The sequence below is a fragment of the Podarcis filfolensis genome, assembly GCF_964270895.1.
Source record: "Podarcis filfolensis genome assembly, chromosome: 1".
Classification (NCBI taxonomy): domain Eukaryota; kingdom Metazoa; phylum Chordata; class Lepidosauria; order Squamata; family Lacertidae; genus Podarcis; species Podarcis filfolensis.
Window position 1 is genome coordinate 102,603,402 of NC_139604.1, and position 19,765 is coordinate 102,623,166.

General features: G+C 38.9%; 1 protein-coding gene and 1 long non-coding RNA gene across 3 annotated transcripts; one reads left to right on the forward strand and one right to left on the reverse strand.

The window, feature by feature from the left end:
- Positions 1 to 16: 16 nt before the first annotated feature.
- On the forward strand, positions 17 to 16,284 carry SRP54 (signal recognition particle 54). Of its 2 annotated transcripts, none has more exons than XM_083616186.1 (16): positions 17 to 146; positions 5,772 to 5,881; positions 6,216 to 6,307; positions 7,573 to 7,657; positions 8,927 to 9,031; positions 9,860 to 9,926; positions 10,011 to 10,068; positions 11,007 to 11,157; positions 12,298 to 12,446; positions 12,909 to 13,009; positions 13,138 to 13,224; positions 13,365 to 13,438; positions 13,596 to 13,704; positions 13,939 to 14,109; positions 14,861 to 14,956; positions 15,830 to 16,284. In XM_083616186.1, the coding sequence occupies exons 2-16, from the start codon at positions 5,804 to 5,806 to the stop codon at positions 15,919 to 15,921; spliced, it is 1,515 nt and encodes a 504-aa protein (XP_083472312.1). In that variant the 5' UTR covers positions 17 to 146; positions 5,772 to 5,803; the 3' UTR covers positions 15,922 to 16,284. The 2 variants fall into 2 exon arrangements, with proteins under 2 accessions (XP_083472312.1, XP_083472311.1); XM_083616185.1 differs by lacking the exon at positions 17 to 146 and adding an exon at positions 1,444 to 1,708.
- On the reverse strand, positions 14,469 to 15,883 carry LOC310766450. Its single transcript, XR_014550155.1, has 2 exons — positions 15,769 to 15,883; positions 14,469 to 14,619 (listed from the first exon to the last, which is right to left on the reverse strand). It is a non-coding gene; the product is annotated as an uncharacterized lncRNA (long non-coding RNA).
- Positions 16,285 to 19,765: the final 3,481 nt, after the last annotated feature.

The window sequence follows — 19,765 nt, forward strand, 5'->3', positions numbered from 1 at the left end:
ATGTAAAAACCCCCATCCTTGGTGGACGCATGCGCGGAGCAGTCGCTATGCTCACCAGCCCTGGGAGAAAATGAGGAATCGCTCTCGCCGAGAGATACGCCGAGGCGCGATGACAGACGCGGCTTAACAGAGCCCCGCCCCTTACGGTGCGTGATGGTGACGCCCAACGCCCCTTGTTGGCAAAGGGGCCGCTTTCTGAAGGTTTTCTGATACGGTATCCCACAGGAACGCGCGCAGTGGGTCCCGCCCCCCCCCCCGCCAACGGTTTCTGGTTCGCACGTGCAGTTAGCAGAAACGCCCCCCCATCATGCGTGGCAAAAGCATGAAAATACAAAGTTACTTAAAATGAACATACGCCAACACCGCGTTAAATAGGCTCCCTTTCATAGAAATAACAGTAATGCTGTTTAAAAAAGCTTTACAATAAAGGATCCACATTTCTCACCCCCCCTAATCTGGTCACCTTGCTTAAGTTATAAACGTCCTTTGGTTCAGCGTTTTGAGAGGGGGCCACTCTTCCATCGTCTCCCGAGCGAAACGGATGCCAACTATTGTAGCAGCATATCAAAGAACTGGTTTATTTATCTGGCATGCGCTACTATCCATAAGTGGCTAACTCAGGAAGGACAAGTTTAAGTACGTCCTTTTAAAATATCCACTGGACACAATACATTTATTGTTTTCTATCCAAGATGTTCGTTTTCCGCCCCGCCCCCTTTTCCTTTAAGTAAATGCTTATTTTTAGACTTTACTTACTAGCGTGCCAAACCAGATCACTTAAGTAGGTGAAATGTTGCTTCGTAAGTGTTGGGACAGGATTAGACCGTGAACTGACAGAAGCGCCGAGTTTCCAAAAGCACGTTTATAATATATTCACAAGCAATTCCTTATAGGGAATTTTTGCAGTTAGCTTACACTCGCTTTTCGGATAGCTAGACGCTTGATTTTTTAAAAAAGAAGCGACCCTTAAGCATATTATAGGTGGTTCGCAAATAAAATTAAAATCCTCATAGTTCATTCATAAAGATTAAAGCCAGATGTCGCACATCAACATTTGATGGGGCAAACCGCTTTCGTTCTCACACTTAAGAGGTCAACATACCATTTCCTTTCTGCTTATTTATTTCATAAAGCATATCACCGGGGGATCGTAAAAAACAAAACAAAACTCTAAAGCGGTTTATCAAAGACAAAACAGTAAAACTAAGACAAATTTTCAACCCTGCTTTAAAACAAACAAAACAAAATCCTAAAACAGATTAGAAGTCTAAAACCCCTGCTGGACAATTGCTCTAAAGCTCTGAATCGAAAGGAAACCTCTCCAACCCCGCCTGCGCCCTAAAGACGTGCGGTACCCTCACTCCACCTCTGCACTCACTGGCGCACGCATGGTTTCAATACTTTTCAATACCCGGACTCACAGTGGGCGGGGTCTTATAAATGCCCCGGAAGCGGAAGTGCGCGCGGGGTGTTTCCCCCCTTTTTTGTGAGAGAGGCTGTTAACTTCGCAAGCTCCGTGTAGTGGTGACGTGACATTCTTCCCGGTTATGCTGGGGGAGACTGGAGGGGACGGTGCTCGTTACCGGTGCTGGGCCTGAGTTAACGGCTTCGTGAGGGCTTCCTGTCGCGCGGCTCTCGTCGCGGGGCCGGGCCGGGCCAGGCCGCCGCCGCTTTAGAGGCAAAAGGAGGGGGGAATCATCTGTTCTGGGTGAGTCTTGTGATGGGGCGGGTGGCTGCAGCGCTTGGGTGCGAATAAAAACTTGGCGCCCCTTTCTGGGTTCTGCCCAGCTGTTGCCCTGGATCTCTCCAAACTTCAGGGCTGTGGGCAGCTTGGCTTGGGAGGAGATCGCCGGGTGGCGTGTTGGTGAGGTGAAACTTGCTTTTGCGGCGAGGCCAAAAATTGCTCCGTCTGAATCGGGCGAGACGGTTGTTGCTTAAGGCCTCGGCGGCCTTGCTGTATAATCTCGAAGCTTTTCTCCGTATGTGTGATGGTAATCCCATATGCTCGTTATTTCTCATTCCATGCGATGTAGGGCTGTGCTATTACATTCAAAACAGATTCTGAGCCTCCATTCAGATTAACTACGACATAGTTCAAAGGACCACATTAAAAAAAACCCTCCGTGAAAGTGCAAAGTACAACACAAATACTCATTTTTTTAACCAAAAGTATTCAGTTGGGAAATTTATGTGTGCATGGGCTTCCCAGTGACCTTTTAAAAATATATTATCACTTGTGAAATGCAGCAGCTTTAAACCATGTTACATGTGAAGTGGCCCCTAGTTGTTTGGTGTATTTGATCAGCTGTTAAAGTTTTTCAGCTACAGTTTCAGTTTTATTGTTACCTGTGAAATCTATGGCTAGCTCAACTAAAAAAATCCTGTATGTGTGTAGATTATTTAAAACACTTCAATTTTCTATCAAATCTGTGACTCCAAGGCTGCTTGCAAGATATAATAAAAGCAATCTGTTTACAGTGAAAATAAAGAGAGTTTAGCCACTGGTAGTGCAGTTGTAAATGAGGTTGCTTATAATTACACCCCTATAAGTTTGTTGGAACATACCTTCTACTAAGTGTTTTTAAGATTGTAATCCAAGAAAATAGTACTGTAAATAGTTCCAGGTCTCCTCTTTTATTCTGGGAACACTTGCGCTCTTTTAGTTTGCAGTAGTATGCTAATACTTACCTACTAAACGTAACAACCCCATCTTTAGTACCTTTTTTGGGAGCTCCAGTGTGGTGCCAGCAGGTGCAACAGAATTTTCCTCCCTCCACATCCGCTCCCCCCCCCCCCCGAGAGAGCGCTCTGGGGCAAGCTGTAGGTGGGGCGGAGATAAGTCCCATTTTCACAAGCAGACATCCATTGTGTAAGTGGGACACCACAATTAGATATCACATTTGCAGGTATCAGGAGGTGTCAGCAGGGAACTAAGTCATAAAGAATTATTGTGATCCATGGAGGTTGTTGCTGGTTCTTTTCACTAGAAGGTATAGTGGGCAGGTGCTGAACTAGCTACCTGGAGGGAAAAGTAGAGATGAACTGGGAGCTTTGCTTCCTTCTGCACTGACATATTTTGCCAGTTTAACCATATGTTTCCCTCATGAGTTGAACAAATTAAGATGATCTGCACTGGAGGTAAGGTTGCACATTTTTTTACCTTTCAGTTTCTATTTCTGCTACTGGTGATAAGGGACTCTTACAAATACTGTTCTGAACTATTGAGGAAATGCAAGTCTTGCTGGTTTTTTAACATTTTTGTGGAGTCCATTTCTACTCTCTGGTGAACGTGTGCTCCCTGTCCCCTCCCTAGTGCCAAGATTAAAAGGAAAGTGTGGTTTGGCTCCTTGGTTGCTGAAGCTTGTTATACTCTTTCCTACAAAGGAGGATGGCAGGAGCTTCCTTGGCTGTTTTGAGGCCAGTGGGTCTGGAGCACCACAAATGCACAGCCAGACTAAGGCCACAGTTTTTGGCTTATCTAGCAAAACTCTGTAAACAACTGGCTGTAAATCCCAGCCAGTTTTTATGTTTTCTGGTTATACAGTAAGCATAGACTAGTTTCTTTGATTTTTCATAATAAATATTACTGAAAAGACTTTAAAAACCGCACCAAAATATTGCTTAATTCAAAAGGTTAAAAAAAAACCCGACATTGCTGTTATATATTTTATATTAAGCAACTAAAATTGAATCAAATTTGTATGTACTTTTATACATTAGATAAAAGAAATCAGTTAAAGTAAGATACAGTTGCAGTAAACCTAATTTGATGAGTTTGTTTTAGGTTATGAAATGTTTCCCATTATCTCTGCTAATGTCTGCCATTTGAAACATGACGTTTAGCCTTTAATTAGAAAGTCCAAAACAAAGAAGCTTACCTTTGGCTACTATTTCATACACAATAACTTGGGAGTAACTCTTAACTCAATATAGCAAGACTTACTTGTGACAAAATATGCAGATAATTAAGGTAATACAGAATGAAGGCGTTGACCTAGTGTGTGGCAGCTGTGAAAATGGCAAATTCAACACCAGGGATAATTATACATATACAAATATTTGGTGTGATCACATTTGAAACACTGCGTACAGTTCTGCTTGCCTCACTTCAAAATGGATATTGTAGAACTGGAAAAGTTTTGAAACAAAAACAAGAGGGTGGAGCAACTCCCCTATGAAGAAAGGCTGCGGTGCATGAGACTTTTTGGTTCAGAGAAAAGGCAGGCAAGAGGTGACATGATAGTTTATAAAATGATGCATTACCTAAAGAAAATGGATAGAAAAAAGGTTTCTACCTCTCTGATAATACTAGAACCTGTTGACATTAAAGGAAGCTGAATATTGGACGATTCAGGACAGGTAAAAGAAATTACTGCCTCATGCAGCACATAGTTTATCTATGGAACTTACTCTCACATGAGGAAGTGATGACCACCAACTTGGATGGCCTTAAAGGAGGATTAGAGAAATTCATGAAATATAAGGGTATCAGTTGCTACTAGCCTTGATGGTTGTGCTCTGCCTCCATGGTTGGAAACAGTAATGCTTCTGAATACCAGTTGCTGGAAACTGCAGGAAGGGAAAGTGCTCGTTTATGGATTTTCCACAGGCAACTGTTTGGCCACTGTGGGAACAGGATGCTGGACTAGATGGGGCATTGGCCAGATCCAGCAAGCACTTAACGTTCTTTGGCGTGAGTAATTTGATTGCTCAGGTTAATTTGTGGGTTGTGTTAACTTATCTTGAAAATTGATATAGTTGTAACATTGGGCTTTGCCAGTAGTGGATTTGAATACTTGATGCATAATCCAGAACTTGTTTAATGCTATTACCTTTCTCACAGCTAGTATCCATAGTCCATCATTTATCTAGTAAAGCAGAGTAACCTAAATACCTTTCGTTGTTTCCTTTCTTAAGATTTGATTCCTCTCACATTACCTGTTCTCAGAAATGAATAAATTCTTTTAGCTGAGGCACAACACAGATTGGGTTGGGGTCCAAAAAACTGCATTCATTCCTGTGTGCCCACGAAGGCTTTAGGCATGTTTCTGCAATAGCCTTCCGTAATGCTGCAAACCACTTTTGAAACAGAGGAAGCTCTCAGAGTAGTCTGATCTTTATGCAGTGCAGGTGGGGGCCTGCTGTTGAAAGGAAAGTTACAAATCCCACTTTAATATGATCACAGCCTTTGGATCCTTGCAGAATAATCTGTTTTCTAAATAATACTTATTGACATTGGAAAAAAAATAGTTAGAAAATGTTCGAGAAAGTTAAATGCATTTCAAATGTGCGCTACAGTCCCATCCATGTATATTCAGAATTCAGCCTAACTGATTTCAGTGGGACTTGCAGGGAGTAAGTGTGTATAGGTTTGCAGCCTAAATGTTCTTGATCCAGTGATTATGGAAGGTTTATCTTTTGACAAAAGGAAGCTTAGGAAACTCAACAGAACTTATCTTTCTATGCAGCTATAAATTTTATATAAACATTGAAGCATTAAATATTTGCATAATTTAACATGCAAAATTTGATGGCTGTAATTATTCAACATGTTAACTCTGACTATGAAAAAATCAAAATATATTAGTAGGAACAATTTTCAGAGGATATTTCTATCTCAGTACCTTGTTGATTAGCTTTGTTCTTTTGTACCACATCTTTTAAAAAATCTTCATGTGCTACTTCTAAAAATATTTTAATGTTCATAATACTGAAAGTTTAGTTCTCATGAGAGACAATATGTCATTGATATTTTAATGTTTCTTTTACAGATCGTATTTGAGTTGTCTTTGAAGTTGCCAAAATGGTTTTAGCAGATCTTGGGAGGAAAATAACCTCAGCATTGCGCTCTCTGAGCAATGCTACAATTATCAATGAAGAGGTACGTAGCATTTCCATGTGAGTTGTAATGATGATAGTTAACTAGAAGGTAAGAATTATTATCTCTTCATAATCAAATTTGGCTTTGGAAGAAAATGGCCCACGCTTAAAGTAATAAGGTTAAATTTGTACATACTGTACCATGAAACACGTGAGAGCTGCTTAAAACATACTGTGTGGCAGCTGTGGCAACTAATTAACTGAGACTTAATTTGTATTGTTTGAATGGTTGAACAACAACTTTTTACTACAGATGTAATTTACTTTGAAATATTGGATTAACAAAATTCAGGACGTTAACATTTTTTGAATTGTCTTTGTTTTCTCCTTACAAGGTTTTAAATGCTATGTTAAAAGAAGTATGTACAGCATTACTGGAAGCTGATGTCAACATTAAGTTAGTGAAACAACTGAGAGAAAATGTCAAGTAAGTGATCCAACCAAGATAACATAAAGATGTACAATTTTCTGCAGTGATTATCTTTTCTTGCTTGTGTCTTGAGAGAGCCATGGGTGACTTCTTCATACTACTAAATTAATACCCAACTTAAATCAGTTCAATTTCTAGTTTCAGAGGAATAACTGATGTCTCATTAAGTGCTCTTTTGACATAGCTTATCTGCCCCACACAAATCGAAGTACAATCCTTGTAAAAATATGGGGTATTATACAACTCTGCCCATATGCAAATGGAACAGACTTCTTCTTGTGCAACAATACTTCTCCATCCTCTCTTCCCCCTAGTGCACCCTCAAAATCTGCTCCAGAGAGTTGGTGCGTTGGGGGTGATGAGCCTCCAGAGCAGATTTAGAATGTGAGTGTATGGCTGCAGAGGTGGTGCTAGGGAGAAGTCTTGTTCCACAAGTAGAAGTTTGCCTGTTGAATTCTGCCTATAGTAACTCTATTATAAGTAGTCCTAACATCCAGGACCTTCAGAATACTGTAAGATACAGCACTTCTATAACAAATCGATGGCTGGGAAGGAAGGGTAGGAGACATGAGTAACTGTATGTACTTATGGGCAAGCTGCCAAGACCGAACTGAAATAGCAAGCTGGAATCCTGCTTGCAATGAAATTTACTTGGGCCATGGAATACGTATGACTGACATATGAAAGGTGTTAGTTGTTTTATATGTGGATGAGCAAAACACTATTCTGAATACACAAATGTTTTTGCACAAAAGCATAGTATAATGATTATCTGTCCATATTTACTTGATTAACATTAATGTTGTTGTTCTATTATTATATTTGTTATTCACAAAGCGACATGCATGCAAACCAGTTCAAACAAACACAAATAATGAAAATCTAAAAACAGTTATATGGATAAAGCATAGGTCTTACAGATCCCACCCCACAAAAAAGGGTAAAAAATGCCTGAAAATGAGTAAAGAGGAAAGTCTTTGCCTATGCCTAAAAATAGCTAAACATGACACCAGGCATGCCTCCCTTTAAAAGCCACCACTGAGAAGGCCTGTTCTTATGTTGCCATTCTTCATGCCTCCTGCAGAGTGGGCACATGATGAATAGCTGTTACTGAAAATCGTAGGGAGAGGGAGTCTTTGAGTAAGTTTGGTAACGCCATGCTCCTAAACATGCTCTTGGATGCAATTCCCATTGAATTCAACATAACATTTCTGTTGTATTGCTTTTGATCTTGTATTGCTTATTTTCTGTTTGAAATATAGATCTGCTATTGATCTTGAAGAAATGGCTTCTGGCCTAAATAAAAGGAAAATGATTCAACATGCTGTCTTTAAAGAACTTGTTAAGGTAAAATATATTAAATAGTAGTACAGTTGGTTTTTCTAATCCATATGTTACTTGCTTTAATACAGCCTAGCACTCTAGGCTTCCTTCTTTTTCTGATCAAACATCACATTCTCATATTAACATTGTTGCCACATTTCTATATGAATATTGAGTGACCATTGCCACTCTAATTGTAGGTATGTGCAATCTTGCTAAGACATAAAACAGCAATGGTTATGGGACATCTTTACCACAATGCAGATTTTATTCTTACTCATTTTACATATTTCTTTCTACTGCAGAAACTATAATCTTAAGCATTGTGTTACATGTGTTGCAATAATCTGTTGAGTGGAGTAGGTTATTAGCCAGCATTGGTGAGATCTACCCTTTACACAGTTGACAGTGGCTCAAGTTAATACCAAACCAAAGTTTGTGCTACCTCAATTTTAGTGTGGTGGTTATATTGACAAAACTGTAGTTACAGCAATTGCTCTGCTTCTGGAGTCCATTGTGCAAAGAAGCAACAGTGCTTAGCAGGTGAGGAGGAAAGACAGATGGTTCTAATCAGTGGCTTGCCTTCACATTTGGGAGTTGAAATTATGGTCGGTTGACTTCCAGACTATGATTAGCTTGAACTGTGATTTAGTGTGATCTCTAAAAGGAGCAATGGTGTAGTTAAAATGAATTGGATTTTATACCAATTGTATAGCTAGAATACCCCAATTGAGAGTACTGCAAAAGCAGGTGTATGTGCTGTTCACCTGACTTCACAGTGGGGTGATGATTGTAGGGACATTAGTGCACCATGCTTGCAAAGAAACACTGCTTCAAAGACTTCAAGCCCGTTTTCTCCAGGGATTGGTGGCGTGTTAGTCTTACAGCTGATCCTGCTGTGTCTACCATCTCTGCATGTGATGTCATATATGGGGAGCAGGTGGGGTGGGGTGGGGAATGTGACCTTGTGGGAGAAATTGGGACCTGTGCTGGGCCAGAGTTTACCCACCCCTGTCTTAATGACTGTAAGGATGGTCTTATTAAACTTGTTCACTGGCACTGGTTTGTATCACTGCTAGGTAATTGGAGGGGTTTTGAGTGGCACAGAACTGGGCAATGTTACCATTTACTAATGTAGGATACCATTGTTTTACTTTGATTTCCAAGAAAGCATCCATGATGCTGGAAAAATATATTAAATCTTCAAACAAAACTGCACACTGAAAATCTTATGTGTTACTGTGATTCTGAAGCTTTGCTTCGTAGCACACATGTATACTTTTTGCTTTATAGCTCGTAGATCCTGGAGTAAAAGCCTGGACACCAACAAAAGGAAAACAGAATATCATAATGTTTGTAGGGCTGCAAGGAAGTGGCAAAACAACATCATGTTCAAAGGTAAATTGCATTCTTCATAATATTTAATATAGAATGTTTGCTTTCCGATAGACATTTGTGACTATGAACAAAACTGAACTAAATTTTAGGGGTGCATTCAGGTGTTACAAGGCAAAATCTTTCTTGTATAAAGAATTTGCCACAGATAGATTTCTGGGACTTTGAGCTTAACTACTTTTGATTGAATCTAGACCTGCTGGTCCATGAACAGAAAGGCTTCTTTCATTTCCAAAAGGAATGCTGATCCAGTGGAAGCTTCTTCCTGAAGAGGGGAAGACATGACATTCATCAGTTTCCAACATCTCTTTGCAGCCACTAGCATGACTATTACCATTTAAGAAGGTCTCTTAGCACTGCAGTAGCATCTAGTTAGTGTGTTCCTCTCTGGTCAAGGATGGATCTAATCCTATCATTGCAGGAGATCATAAAATGAAGGTCACTGTTTTGTTGTCCTTTTATAGAGTGTACATCTTGTACATAGCCATACCTTGACTAGACTTGAAAATAGTGGCATATAGTGCAAGCCACCTGTCACTGCATGACAGTAAATCTTCACTGTAAATGTCATATAAAGGCAGCAGAACCCATATCTTCTGCAGCTCAGGGTTCTGCCCTAAGAGCTTACAAATGTAAGCGAGTGTGAAATGAAAGAACCTTACTGTTCTCATGCACCATATTGATTAGCGTTAATTGCTGCTTGTGCCACAAGGCCCATTTTGGTCTTCCTATTGGGCACTGAAAAATAATGAAAACATGATGTAATGTTCTTGAGAGTTCTTAATACTAAACTTGACACTATCATTACATCTTTGGATTTTCTATTAACAGTTGGCATACTACTACCAGAGGAAAGGCTGGAAGACATGCTTGATATGTGCAGATACTTACAGAGCAGGTAAAATACTTTCCCCCCAGCGATTTCATTTTCACTAGATGTGCATATTCTACATGGCTAACAAATACTGTCTGAATTCTACAGGTGCTTTTGACCAGTTAAAACAGAACGCAACAAAAGCAAGAATTCCATTCTACGGCAGGTATGTATCTTTAACTAAGATCTGTTGCAAAAATTATATTATCAGATTCTGAAATGATATTTGAAGAACAATATTAGTCAATGTGCTGCCCCCAAGATGAAGTTGTTTCAAACTCCCATCACCCCTGACCCTTGGCTATGTTGGCTGAGGCTGATGGCCACAACATCTGGAGGGCGTGTGTGTGTATATATATATATATATATATATATATATATATATATATATATATATATGTAAAGCTAGAATTTAACTATTTCACTCTTTCTGATTTTTAAAGTACTTCTCATGGCTGTGAGAGAAGCTTAGTAACTTGGAATCAAGGTCTTACATCCAGAAGGAAGTCAGTTGGGGTTTCAGTAACAGGACCTTAGCCTAACTTTGTTTCCAAGCCTGCGTTCATTGCACTGGCACTCATAGTGCACCCAGTGTGCTCGTTCCTTTTCCTCTACTGTTACAGGCTGAAATTTAAAGTGTGTGTGCATTTGTGTGTTGGGGCGGGGATTGTAAACCAGTCAATAACTTGCTTTGGAAATGAGTTTGAAAACATTTGATTGTGCACAGAAAATTTGCAGACTCTTAGTGTCATAGGAAATAGTCTAGAATAGCAGTGGTTGGTGAAGCAGTTCACGTGTGGAAGCAGTGAGCTGCTTCAGTGAGGCAGTGAAGGGCCAAGGAAGCCCTTCCTTACTAAGTGTTGGGCTGTGTCAGCACCATGCAAGCAGGCTGCTGATAGCAACAGTTTATGCTGTCTGCTTGACAACTACATACTTGCACTGTGGCTGCTGGGACACCTGCTGACTATAGGAAGGAGGAACTCTTTCCCCTCCCCTTAATTGCACGCAGTGATAGGGGTGTTTCCTGTCAGAGAACCATCTCGTTGAAATCTGCTTGGTAACATTGTCCATGTAACTGAAGCATGTGTGTTCCTGTTGGAACAGTTACACAGAAATGGATCCTGTGATCATTGCATCAGAAGGTGTTGAAAAATTTAAGAATGAAAACTTTGAAATAATAATTGTCGACACAAGTGGTCGTCACAAGCAGGAAGACTCACTCTTTGAAGAAATGTTACAAGTTGCCAATGCCATAGTAAGTATTGTACACAATAGCTTTAGTTTTGACAACCGTGCTGAAATTAGTCATGCTGAAATCCTGAAGTACGTACTGCCTTATCAAAATGAATCCTTAGATTCCGTGGGGCTTACTCTTTAGTAAGTGTACACAGGATTGCAAATTTTGGGTCTGTTCATAACATAGGGCAAATCATCATGAACAATTTTTGCTTTTTGGGCCAGGGACTGTTTTGAAGGGCCCAATTGAAAGTGCTGGTTTTGAGCTATAAAGCTTTTAAGTGACCAGGACCACAATATTTCAAGTACTCCCTCTTTCCATATGAACCTACCCGAACCTTGACATCAATTTCTGAGGCCCTTCTTCATGTGCCTTCTCCACGAGAGGTCCAGAGGGTGGTGATACGATAATGGGCCTTTTCTGCAGTGGTTCCCCATCTGTAGAATGCTCTCCCCAGGGAGGTTCGTCTGGCGCCTTCATTATATACTTTTAGGTGCCAGGCAAAACTTTCCTCTTTAACCAGGCCTTTGGTTGATTGGTATCCTATACCCTTTTAAAATGTGTTGGGGGGTGGTTATTGGGCTGTTTTTGTTTTTATTTTGATTAAATATTTTGTGGTTTTATATTTTGATTTTATCCTGTGAACCGCCCTGAGGCCGGATATAGGACAGTATGCAAATTTAATAAATAATAGTAATAATAATTGAAGGAGTCATAAAATGGAGTCCCTCAACTTGGTCTCTCTTTGATGATCCAGATCTAATACAGAGCTAAATAGACTGATGCTGGGCTATATTTATGCAGACTATTACCGATAAGTCTGGTATATGTTGCAGATGCATGATTTTAATGGCAAAATAATCCTATTAGTCATGCTGAACCAGCTTTTGAGGGCACTGTAAACCTTCCAACTTTTAAAAGTTCAAAATTTTAGGAAATGTTAAACTGGGACTCCATATTAAAATTAAGATCAGGATAATTATTGGTTATAAGTAATTATTAGCATTGTGTAGTACTGCAAATGATTTATCTTTTCCTTTGATAACATGAAAAAATGGTAAAACACTTTCCTACGTGTTTTCTTTATACTTGCTGATATAAAAGCAGTTGGAAAGAGAGAAATTAATTATTTGCTCTTACTTGTGTAAATACTTACAGCAACCAGACAATATTGTTTATGTGATGGATGCCTCTATTGGTCAAGCCTGTGAAGCTCAAGCAAAGGCTTTCAAAGATAAAGTTGATGTTGCTTCTGTGATTGTAACAAAACTGGATGGCCATGCAAAGGGAGGTGGGGCACTCAGTGCGTAAGTATATTTTCACTTAATTATGGAGCTAAGTAGCACTGCACTGACTGTAAATAGCTGAGTACAGTAAAACTGTTCAGAAAGTAATGCTAATCCTTTGCTTTGGTAATATTATTTTGAAGAACCTTATTTTCCCTCAAGGGGAAATAAATCATTAAGAGTAATTGCCACCTCTTGTTACATTGGGGTGTGCTTGTTTGGCTCTATGCTAAACTATCTCTAATAATGTGGAATCCATTTTTCAAGCAGCAGAATCCAGTGACTTAAGTATTGTGATGAGGCTACTTTACCTATTCTATAAGCATAAATAAATTTAAGTTGGTTTATGCTGTATCCACTGTGATTTGGCTCACAATTTTTAATGACGTTTTTCAGAATGATAAATTTTATTTAAAATCCGTCTTGCACACTAGAATGCTCTGTGTTGAATTGACTTATAGTTGACTTTGTCCTTCATTGCAGAGTGGCTGCCACTAAAAGTCCAATAATTTTTATTGGTACTGGAGAACATATAGATGACTTTGAACCTTTTAAAACACAACCCTTCATCAGCAAGCTTCTTGGTATGTATTAATTGCCGATAGAACAAAAAAAAACCTCTCTAAAAATATATTCTTCAGTGTGTTCAGATTATTTAAAAATCTCATAAGGTTTTTATTTTAGCTACTGAAGATGCCTTTTTGTATTACAGGTATGGGAGATATTGAAGGACTGATAGATAAAGTAAATGAATTGAAATTGGATGACAATGAGGCACTCATAGAGAAATTAAAACATGGTAAGCTGTGCCAAAAGTATTACTAATACACTGTATAACAGCTCAAAACACCTATTCATAAGTGTGTTTTAGAATGATTGAGTGTAGCAACCTAATTTTTTTTTTTTTTATCGTTGATTCTCACTTCTTTTGCACTTCAGGTCAATTTACTTTAAGAGATATGTATGAACAGTTCCAAAACATCATGAAAATGGGACCCTTCAGTCAAATCTTGGTAACTATGGCTGAAACTTGTTCTCTTTTGCAATCTGATAAGATTCTTTTTTCTCCTGAGTTCAGAAAATTCTGGCTAAAACATTAAAATTCAGTCTGAACTAAAATGCTACATATATTTGAAAATGGCATTTAATTTTTACTTATAATTGTTGTAGGGTATGATCCCAGGTTTCGGAACAGATTTTATGAGTAAAGGCAACGAACAGGAATCAATGGCAAGGCTAAAGAAACTGATGACAATAATGGACAGTATGAATGATCAAGGTAAAGTTTCCTACAGTTGAGCAACTGAGTAACCGATCTGTTGAAGTGTACTTACTACATTGAATAAAAGCCTTAATGAATTATACCTAATCTTTACTGTTTATAAAACTAAAATACTAAGCTATTAGTATAGAATTTTGAGTGGTTGCCCTTCTAAAAAACCTGTAATTGACTCATCAGCATTTTAACAGTGTACAATAAATTGTTTATTTTCCCATGGCTTCTCTAATGTAGAACTTGATAGTACAGACGGGGCCAAAGTTTTCAGTAAACAACCAGGAAGAATCCAAAGAGTAGCAAGAGGTTCTGGTGTTTCAACTAGAGATGTTCAAGAACTCCTGACACAGTACACAAAATTTGCACAAATGGTGAAAAAGATGGGAGGCATAAAAGGACTTTTCAAAGGTGAGAATAATTACAGTTGCATGGATTTCATGTTCTCCAATTTAATCAGTTGCATAACTTTAGAAGCCCCAATTCTGGACCAGTTGTAAAAACAAATAATGTTTTGTGCTTATGAATTCCTATGTTAAAAATAGATTACATGAGCATCACCATGTAGAGAAAGCTGTATGTAAATTTGGTTTTAAAACATCATTTTCATAGACATGTCCTGTAAAAGTCACAAACAGTATTTTTCTACTTCCCTTGGAATCACTCCAGAGAATTGTGTTTGACCCTATTTAAGAGATGAAGCTGAAACATGTGGTAGAGATAATAGGTCTTGATTGTCTCTCTGAAAAGAAAGCAGTATTTTCTAATGAGACTATGATTCATTGTTTTGTTTAATAAATTTGTATACCAACCTGCAGCCAAAGATCACAGGGCAGTTCAATGATATGGTCTTGGATTCAAATGTCATATTTTTCCATGCTGTGGAGGCTCAATGTTCTCTTTGCTTAAAAGTGTTCCAAACTGTGGGGGAAAGGAGCAATCTATAGACAATCAAATAAGTTTTAACAGTGTTGTACAATGCCAGACAGTCAATCCAGTTCTCTAGAGTGAATAAGCATGATTTCTAGCAAAAGTGACTTTTCTTGTGCATATCTCTAAAGTACACAACTGCCAGCACACTTAAGAGGATAAACACCATGTAATGTTTCTGATGGGTTTGTCATTTCCCTCTCCCCTCCTCCTGTTTTCCCACCCCTTTAAGGAGGTGATATGTCAAAGAACGTAAATCCATCCCAGATGGCAAAATTGAACCAACAGATGGCAAAGATGATGGATCCCAGAGTTCTTCATCATATGGGTAATTGTTATTCCCCCCCCCTCTGCTTACTGTAGGAGGCTAACAAAATAGGTACACCATGTAATTTAACAACTCTATTTTAATTCTCATATTTGCCTTGCCTTGGAATTCAACTGTCTTGATAAGAATTCTAAAGTACTTACAGGCCTATGGTTATGTTTCAAAATTTAAAGGACAGTTCGACTGTTATTGCCAAATTTCAGTTTCTCTGCAGAAGGAATGATGGAAATTATCTATCAGTAGCATATTGGTGCCGGATATCAGTGCTAAGGACACCTTGTGGGGTTCAAACAGTTTGAAACTGAATTTTTCCTCTTAAAACAAATTGGAGCAGGAGTAGACAGCTATTGCCTTCCATAAATTTTTAATAGAGCTCAAGTACTTTAGCAACTGTTAAATGAGAGCTTGTGCTACCAGCATGAGCATACACCTATGCTTAATACATTTTGTTCTGTTCTGTCAAAGCTATCCCTTCCATGCTGTATGCCCTGTGGAATCTTCATTCTTCATTCTTCATTCTTTTTTGTCTTGGAAGAGCAATACATAATAATAATAATAATAATAATAATAATAATAATAATAATAATAATAATAATTTATTATTTATACCCCTCCCCAGCCACTCTGGGCAGCTTCCATAAAAACCAAAAATACATATCACAGCATGCTATGAAAAGTCGCCTGTTTGCAATATGGCACAAAGGGCTTCTGTTGGATAAATGCTAGCCAAAAGTTACATTGCACACACTGAACTAATTGTGCAGCTCTTTGGATTCCAGTTGACTGGTTCTTATATAAATGATCCATCTTACTAGGCTTCTTCCAAACTGTAATGTTGAAGTGTCCATATTTAATATTCCTCTTTTATTCCAGGTGGCATGGCAGGACTGCAGTCAATGATGCGGCAGTTTCAACAAGGTGCTGCTGGAAATATGAAAGGCATGATGGGATTCAATAACATGTAAAAAGCCTTAATAAACTGACTTGATTAACCATTTGCTGGAACATCACTAAAAGAATGAGATCTCCTTTTTTTACAGTGAAAGAGAATGTTAATGCAACAAGTGATGCTTTTGAAACTTCAATCTGAGAGTTTCTAGATTTATTTCTAGAAAGTGGTTATATTTTTGCTTAAATTGGTTCTTTTCTGTTTTAATTTTGATGTTACATGGAGAATTAAGTTAAAAATCAAATCATGTACAAATTTAATATTTAGAGGAACTTTTTAATTGCCTCATGGCAGCCGTTATATTTGTAAACAATTCAGAACTTTGGTTAATACCAATATGTCACAAATATACTGTAAAATAAAGTGGTTGTAAATTTAAGAGTTGGGGTTTCTTTGTGACCTTGCACTGGGCTTCAGAAATAAGCTGCTTGTAAGGGAAGTATTGCCAGTGTTAACTTTAGAGTGTATTAAAGTGTTCCTGGATGGCTTTTCTTGATTCAAATATGTACTTTGGACAAAGATTGCTCAATGGAGAGATTCTGTCTGGAACCGAATCTCTACTATTTTTCCAGTTCTGTGCAGCAGATCCAAGAACTTTCCAAAATGTCAAGAGCCATGTCACCTAGAAATGTTGATGTGTCTCTTTCACTTAGTCATTCTTTTGGAGGTAACTACTTTCCCAGTTGATATTTCATGCTACCTTTTCCAGAGCTTTTCTCACTGGCATCTTAAGGCCTTAAACCAATTATAGACAAAGAGGCCTGTGTGCCTCTCGAAGCTGTTTTTTCTTTCAGAGGCGGCTCCAATTTTCTGAACCTACTGGTTAAAATGGTGGGAAGCTTCCCATAGGTGGGGGTTGGGGCAAAGCAAATGTGTGACACTTGAGGGCCTGCGCTAGTTAAGCTCTACATAATCAAAGTGCTGATCAACTGGTTTTTAAGTCCATTAACAAGCCTCATTACTATATTCAGTTAATTTGAAGCACAATCTCAGGGCCTAACTACCCAGCTAATTATACTAATACCTGGATAGATGTTGTTATCAACACCCTGCCTTAGATACAGAGATTCACGCATGAGCAGGCACCACTTTTAGCTTGGTGGACCTGCTGGTTTCCTCCAAGTCCCCTGACTGGCTGTAGCCCCCTGTGCCTCATTCCATATCTTTTCAGAGGATCCATCAATCCTTAGAAGTGGGTTTTAGACTGCATAGGGGTCTGCTGTATAGGAAGGGTTCAATAAAGCCCCACGATCTCTAAATTAGCACATTTTCAGATTTTTAAAATAAAGAGCTAAGTGATTTCATGTCACTTTTTCCATGGACTATGCTGCATAACCTACTAATTTGTCACACTTGTGGCTGTTCCGTTGTGGTTTAAGTAGGATTCATACAAAAACAAATGTTATTCCCAAAGGGTGACAGGGAAAAAAAGAGGTTTAGTTAGCACAATTAATCAAGTCTCAATAAATATTTCCAGAGCTAGCTGATTGATAGTCAAGTTTTCAGCATATATCCCACATTTCCCCACCTTTAAATCTTAGCTTTTACCTTGATGCAAATGTTTAGCAAAGACTATCGCAGGAGCACATCTGTAGTGATCAACTGGTGAAGCAGAAACTGTCCTCTACCAAACCTATTGTGAATCGAACTACTTTTGCTACTATGTGGGAGGGGGTTGTGGTGGAAACAGTTGCTATAAGAACTACAGAAGATTAACACTACATACAGTACTTTGTGGTATGAATATAGAAAAGATTGTGTGACAGTAGGATTCCCTTACCTAAATACATTTAGCCTTAGTGTGTGGAAAATGAGATAAGTTCTGTTCTAAGCTGGGTAGGGACTAATATTTCTGTCTTCTTTCATCTTGGCTAACGAATCCACAAAGTTAAGCAAGAAGCCACAATCCTCCTGAAGAGTTGGCATCTGCTATGCTCCAACCGCTGGGCTCACTGGAAGTCAAACCTTTACATTTTGTGCAGAAAAACTACATGTGTAAAGCAAATTTGTCTTAGTACACATGTACCCCAACTTGCCTACAATGAGTTCAAGGTGTAGTATACATACTTCTCCCCCTCATTTTGTCCTCATGACAACCCTGTGAGGCACATGAGAGACAGTGACTGGCCCAAGGTGAGCTTCATGGCTAAATTGAATGACTTTGAAGAAAGATAAAGGGTTAAAGCTCAGTAGGAGAGCACAGGTTTTGCATGCAAAAAGGTCCCAGGCTCAATTTTGTGTCTCTAGGAAGGGCTGCAAAATACTCCTGCCTGAAATTATGGACACCCACTGTTAGTGTAGAAAATACTGAATGAAACTGTTCAGTGGTTTGAGTTAGTAGAAGGCTGCTTTTTCTGTCTCAATCCTATTTAGCAACTGTTGCATTAAAACTGCCATTTCATGTACCTAATGAAATAGCCTATTTTCTCAGAAAGCTACTTTATAATACAGGCACCACCACACTGTTTACATGGGGGTTACGATCGGAGACATCACACTCATCGGTGAAATCGCTTATAATTGAATCCCATTGGAAAAACCCTGCAAACACCCCATTCTGCCCCACCCCACTCCTATTGCGTCCTTTTAATGTTTCAGTGATGTCTTTATGACGTTTCCAGGTCACTTTCGGGTTCAGTGTGAAGTGCACATACTGAATGTGCATAAACGAGGGGCTGCCTGTGAAGTGTGTAAGCAGCATTTCTGCTGGTTGTCGTGAAGAAACAAAGCTGGCAAAGGTGAAAGAATGCAGCAGCTTTTTTTAAAGGGTGCAGTGATGGGCAAATGCACCTGCCATTACCTTGCCTCCACAAATCACTGGATGCACAAAACTTTCCTTAGCCCCATCAGAATCTATTCTGCTATTCTTTGCTTCTGCCCACACCCACACCACCCACTTTTTCTATATTGAAAGATGTCTGAAGGATGATGAGGCATATCTTACACAAATAATTTATACTTATTTTTTACTACTATGTACCGTAATTCCTTCCCTGCTCCCAGAGAACTCAGGCTATTTAGCTTACTGAAGTGCTGAACATTCTATATTTATCATTACATTTATATGGCACCTTTCCCTCTAAGGAGCTCGGCCTGCTTCTCTCTTCCCCATTTTCTCCTCACATCAACTTTCTGAGGTAGATTCAGGTAGGTAGCCATGTTGGTCTGACGCAGTTGAAAATAAAAAATTGTCCAGTAGCACCTTAGAGACCAACTAAGTTTGTTCTGGGTGTAAGCTTTCATGTGCATGCACACAAAAGCTTATACCCAGAACAAATTTAGTTGGTCTCTTAGGTGCTACTGGACAATTTTTTAATTTCTGAACTAGGTTAGACTGAGAGCCAGCATCTAGCCCAAGCTCATTAGTGAGTGTTATAGCTGAGGACTCGAAGCCTGGTCTCCCAAAGTCATAGTCCCAGCGCTCCAGCCATAGTGCAACACTTTGCTCTCCAAACCTCCGCATTTCCCTTTGAGATCCCTAACCCTACTTCCCTGAACTACCAACTCCACAATATCCTAAGAATGCCTGAGACTGTCCAAAAATCATAGAATTGTAATTCCCTATAATTCTTTGGGGAATTATAGGGACCGGACTACCTAAATTGTTTAGAAATTGGTTTATGTTTGCAACTACAGCAGCAAAAATGCTACTTGCCCCAAAATGGAAAGAAGCAGAAGTCTCAGCAAAGTAGTAATGGATACAAAAACTTACAGAATATGCAGAAATGGCAAAACTTACTGGAAGAACAAGAAATCAAGATAACAAGCTTTTTTTTTAATAAAAGAATTGAAATAGTTTATTGAATATTTACAGATAAATTGCAAACAGATAAAAACATTGGCAGGATTATTGTAATAAT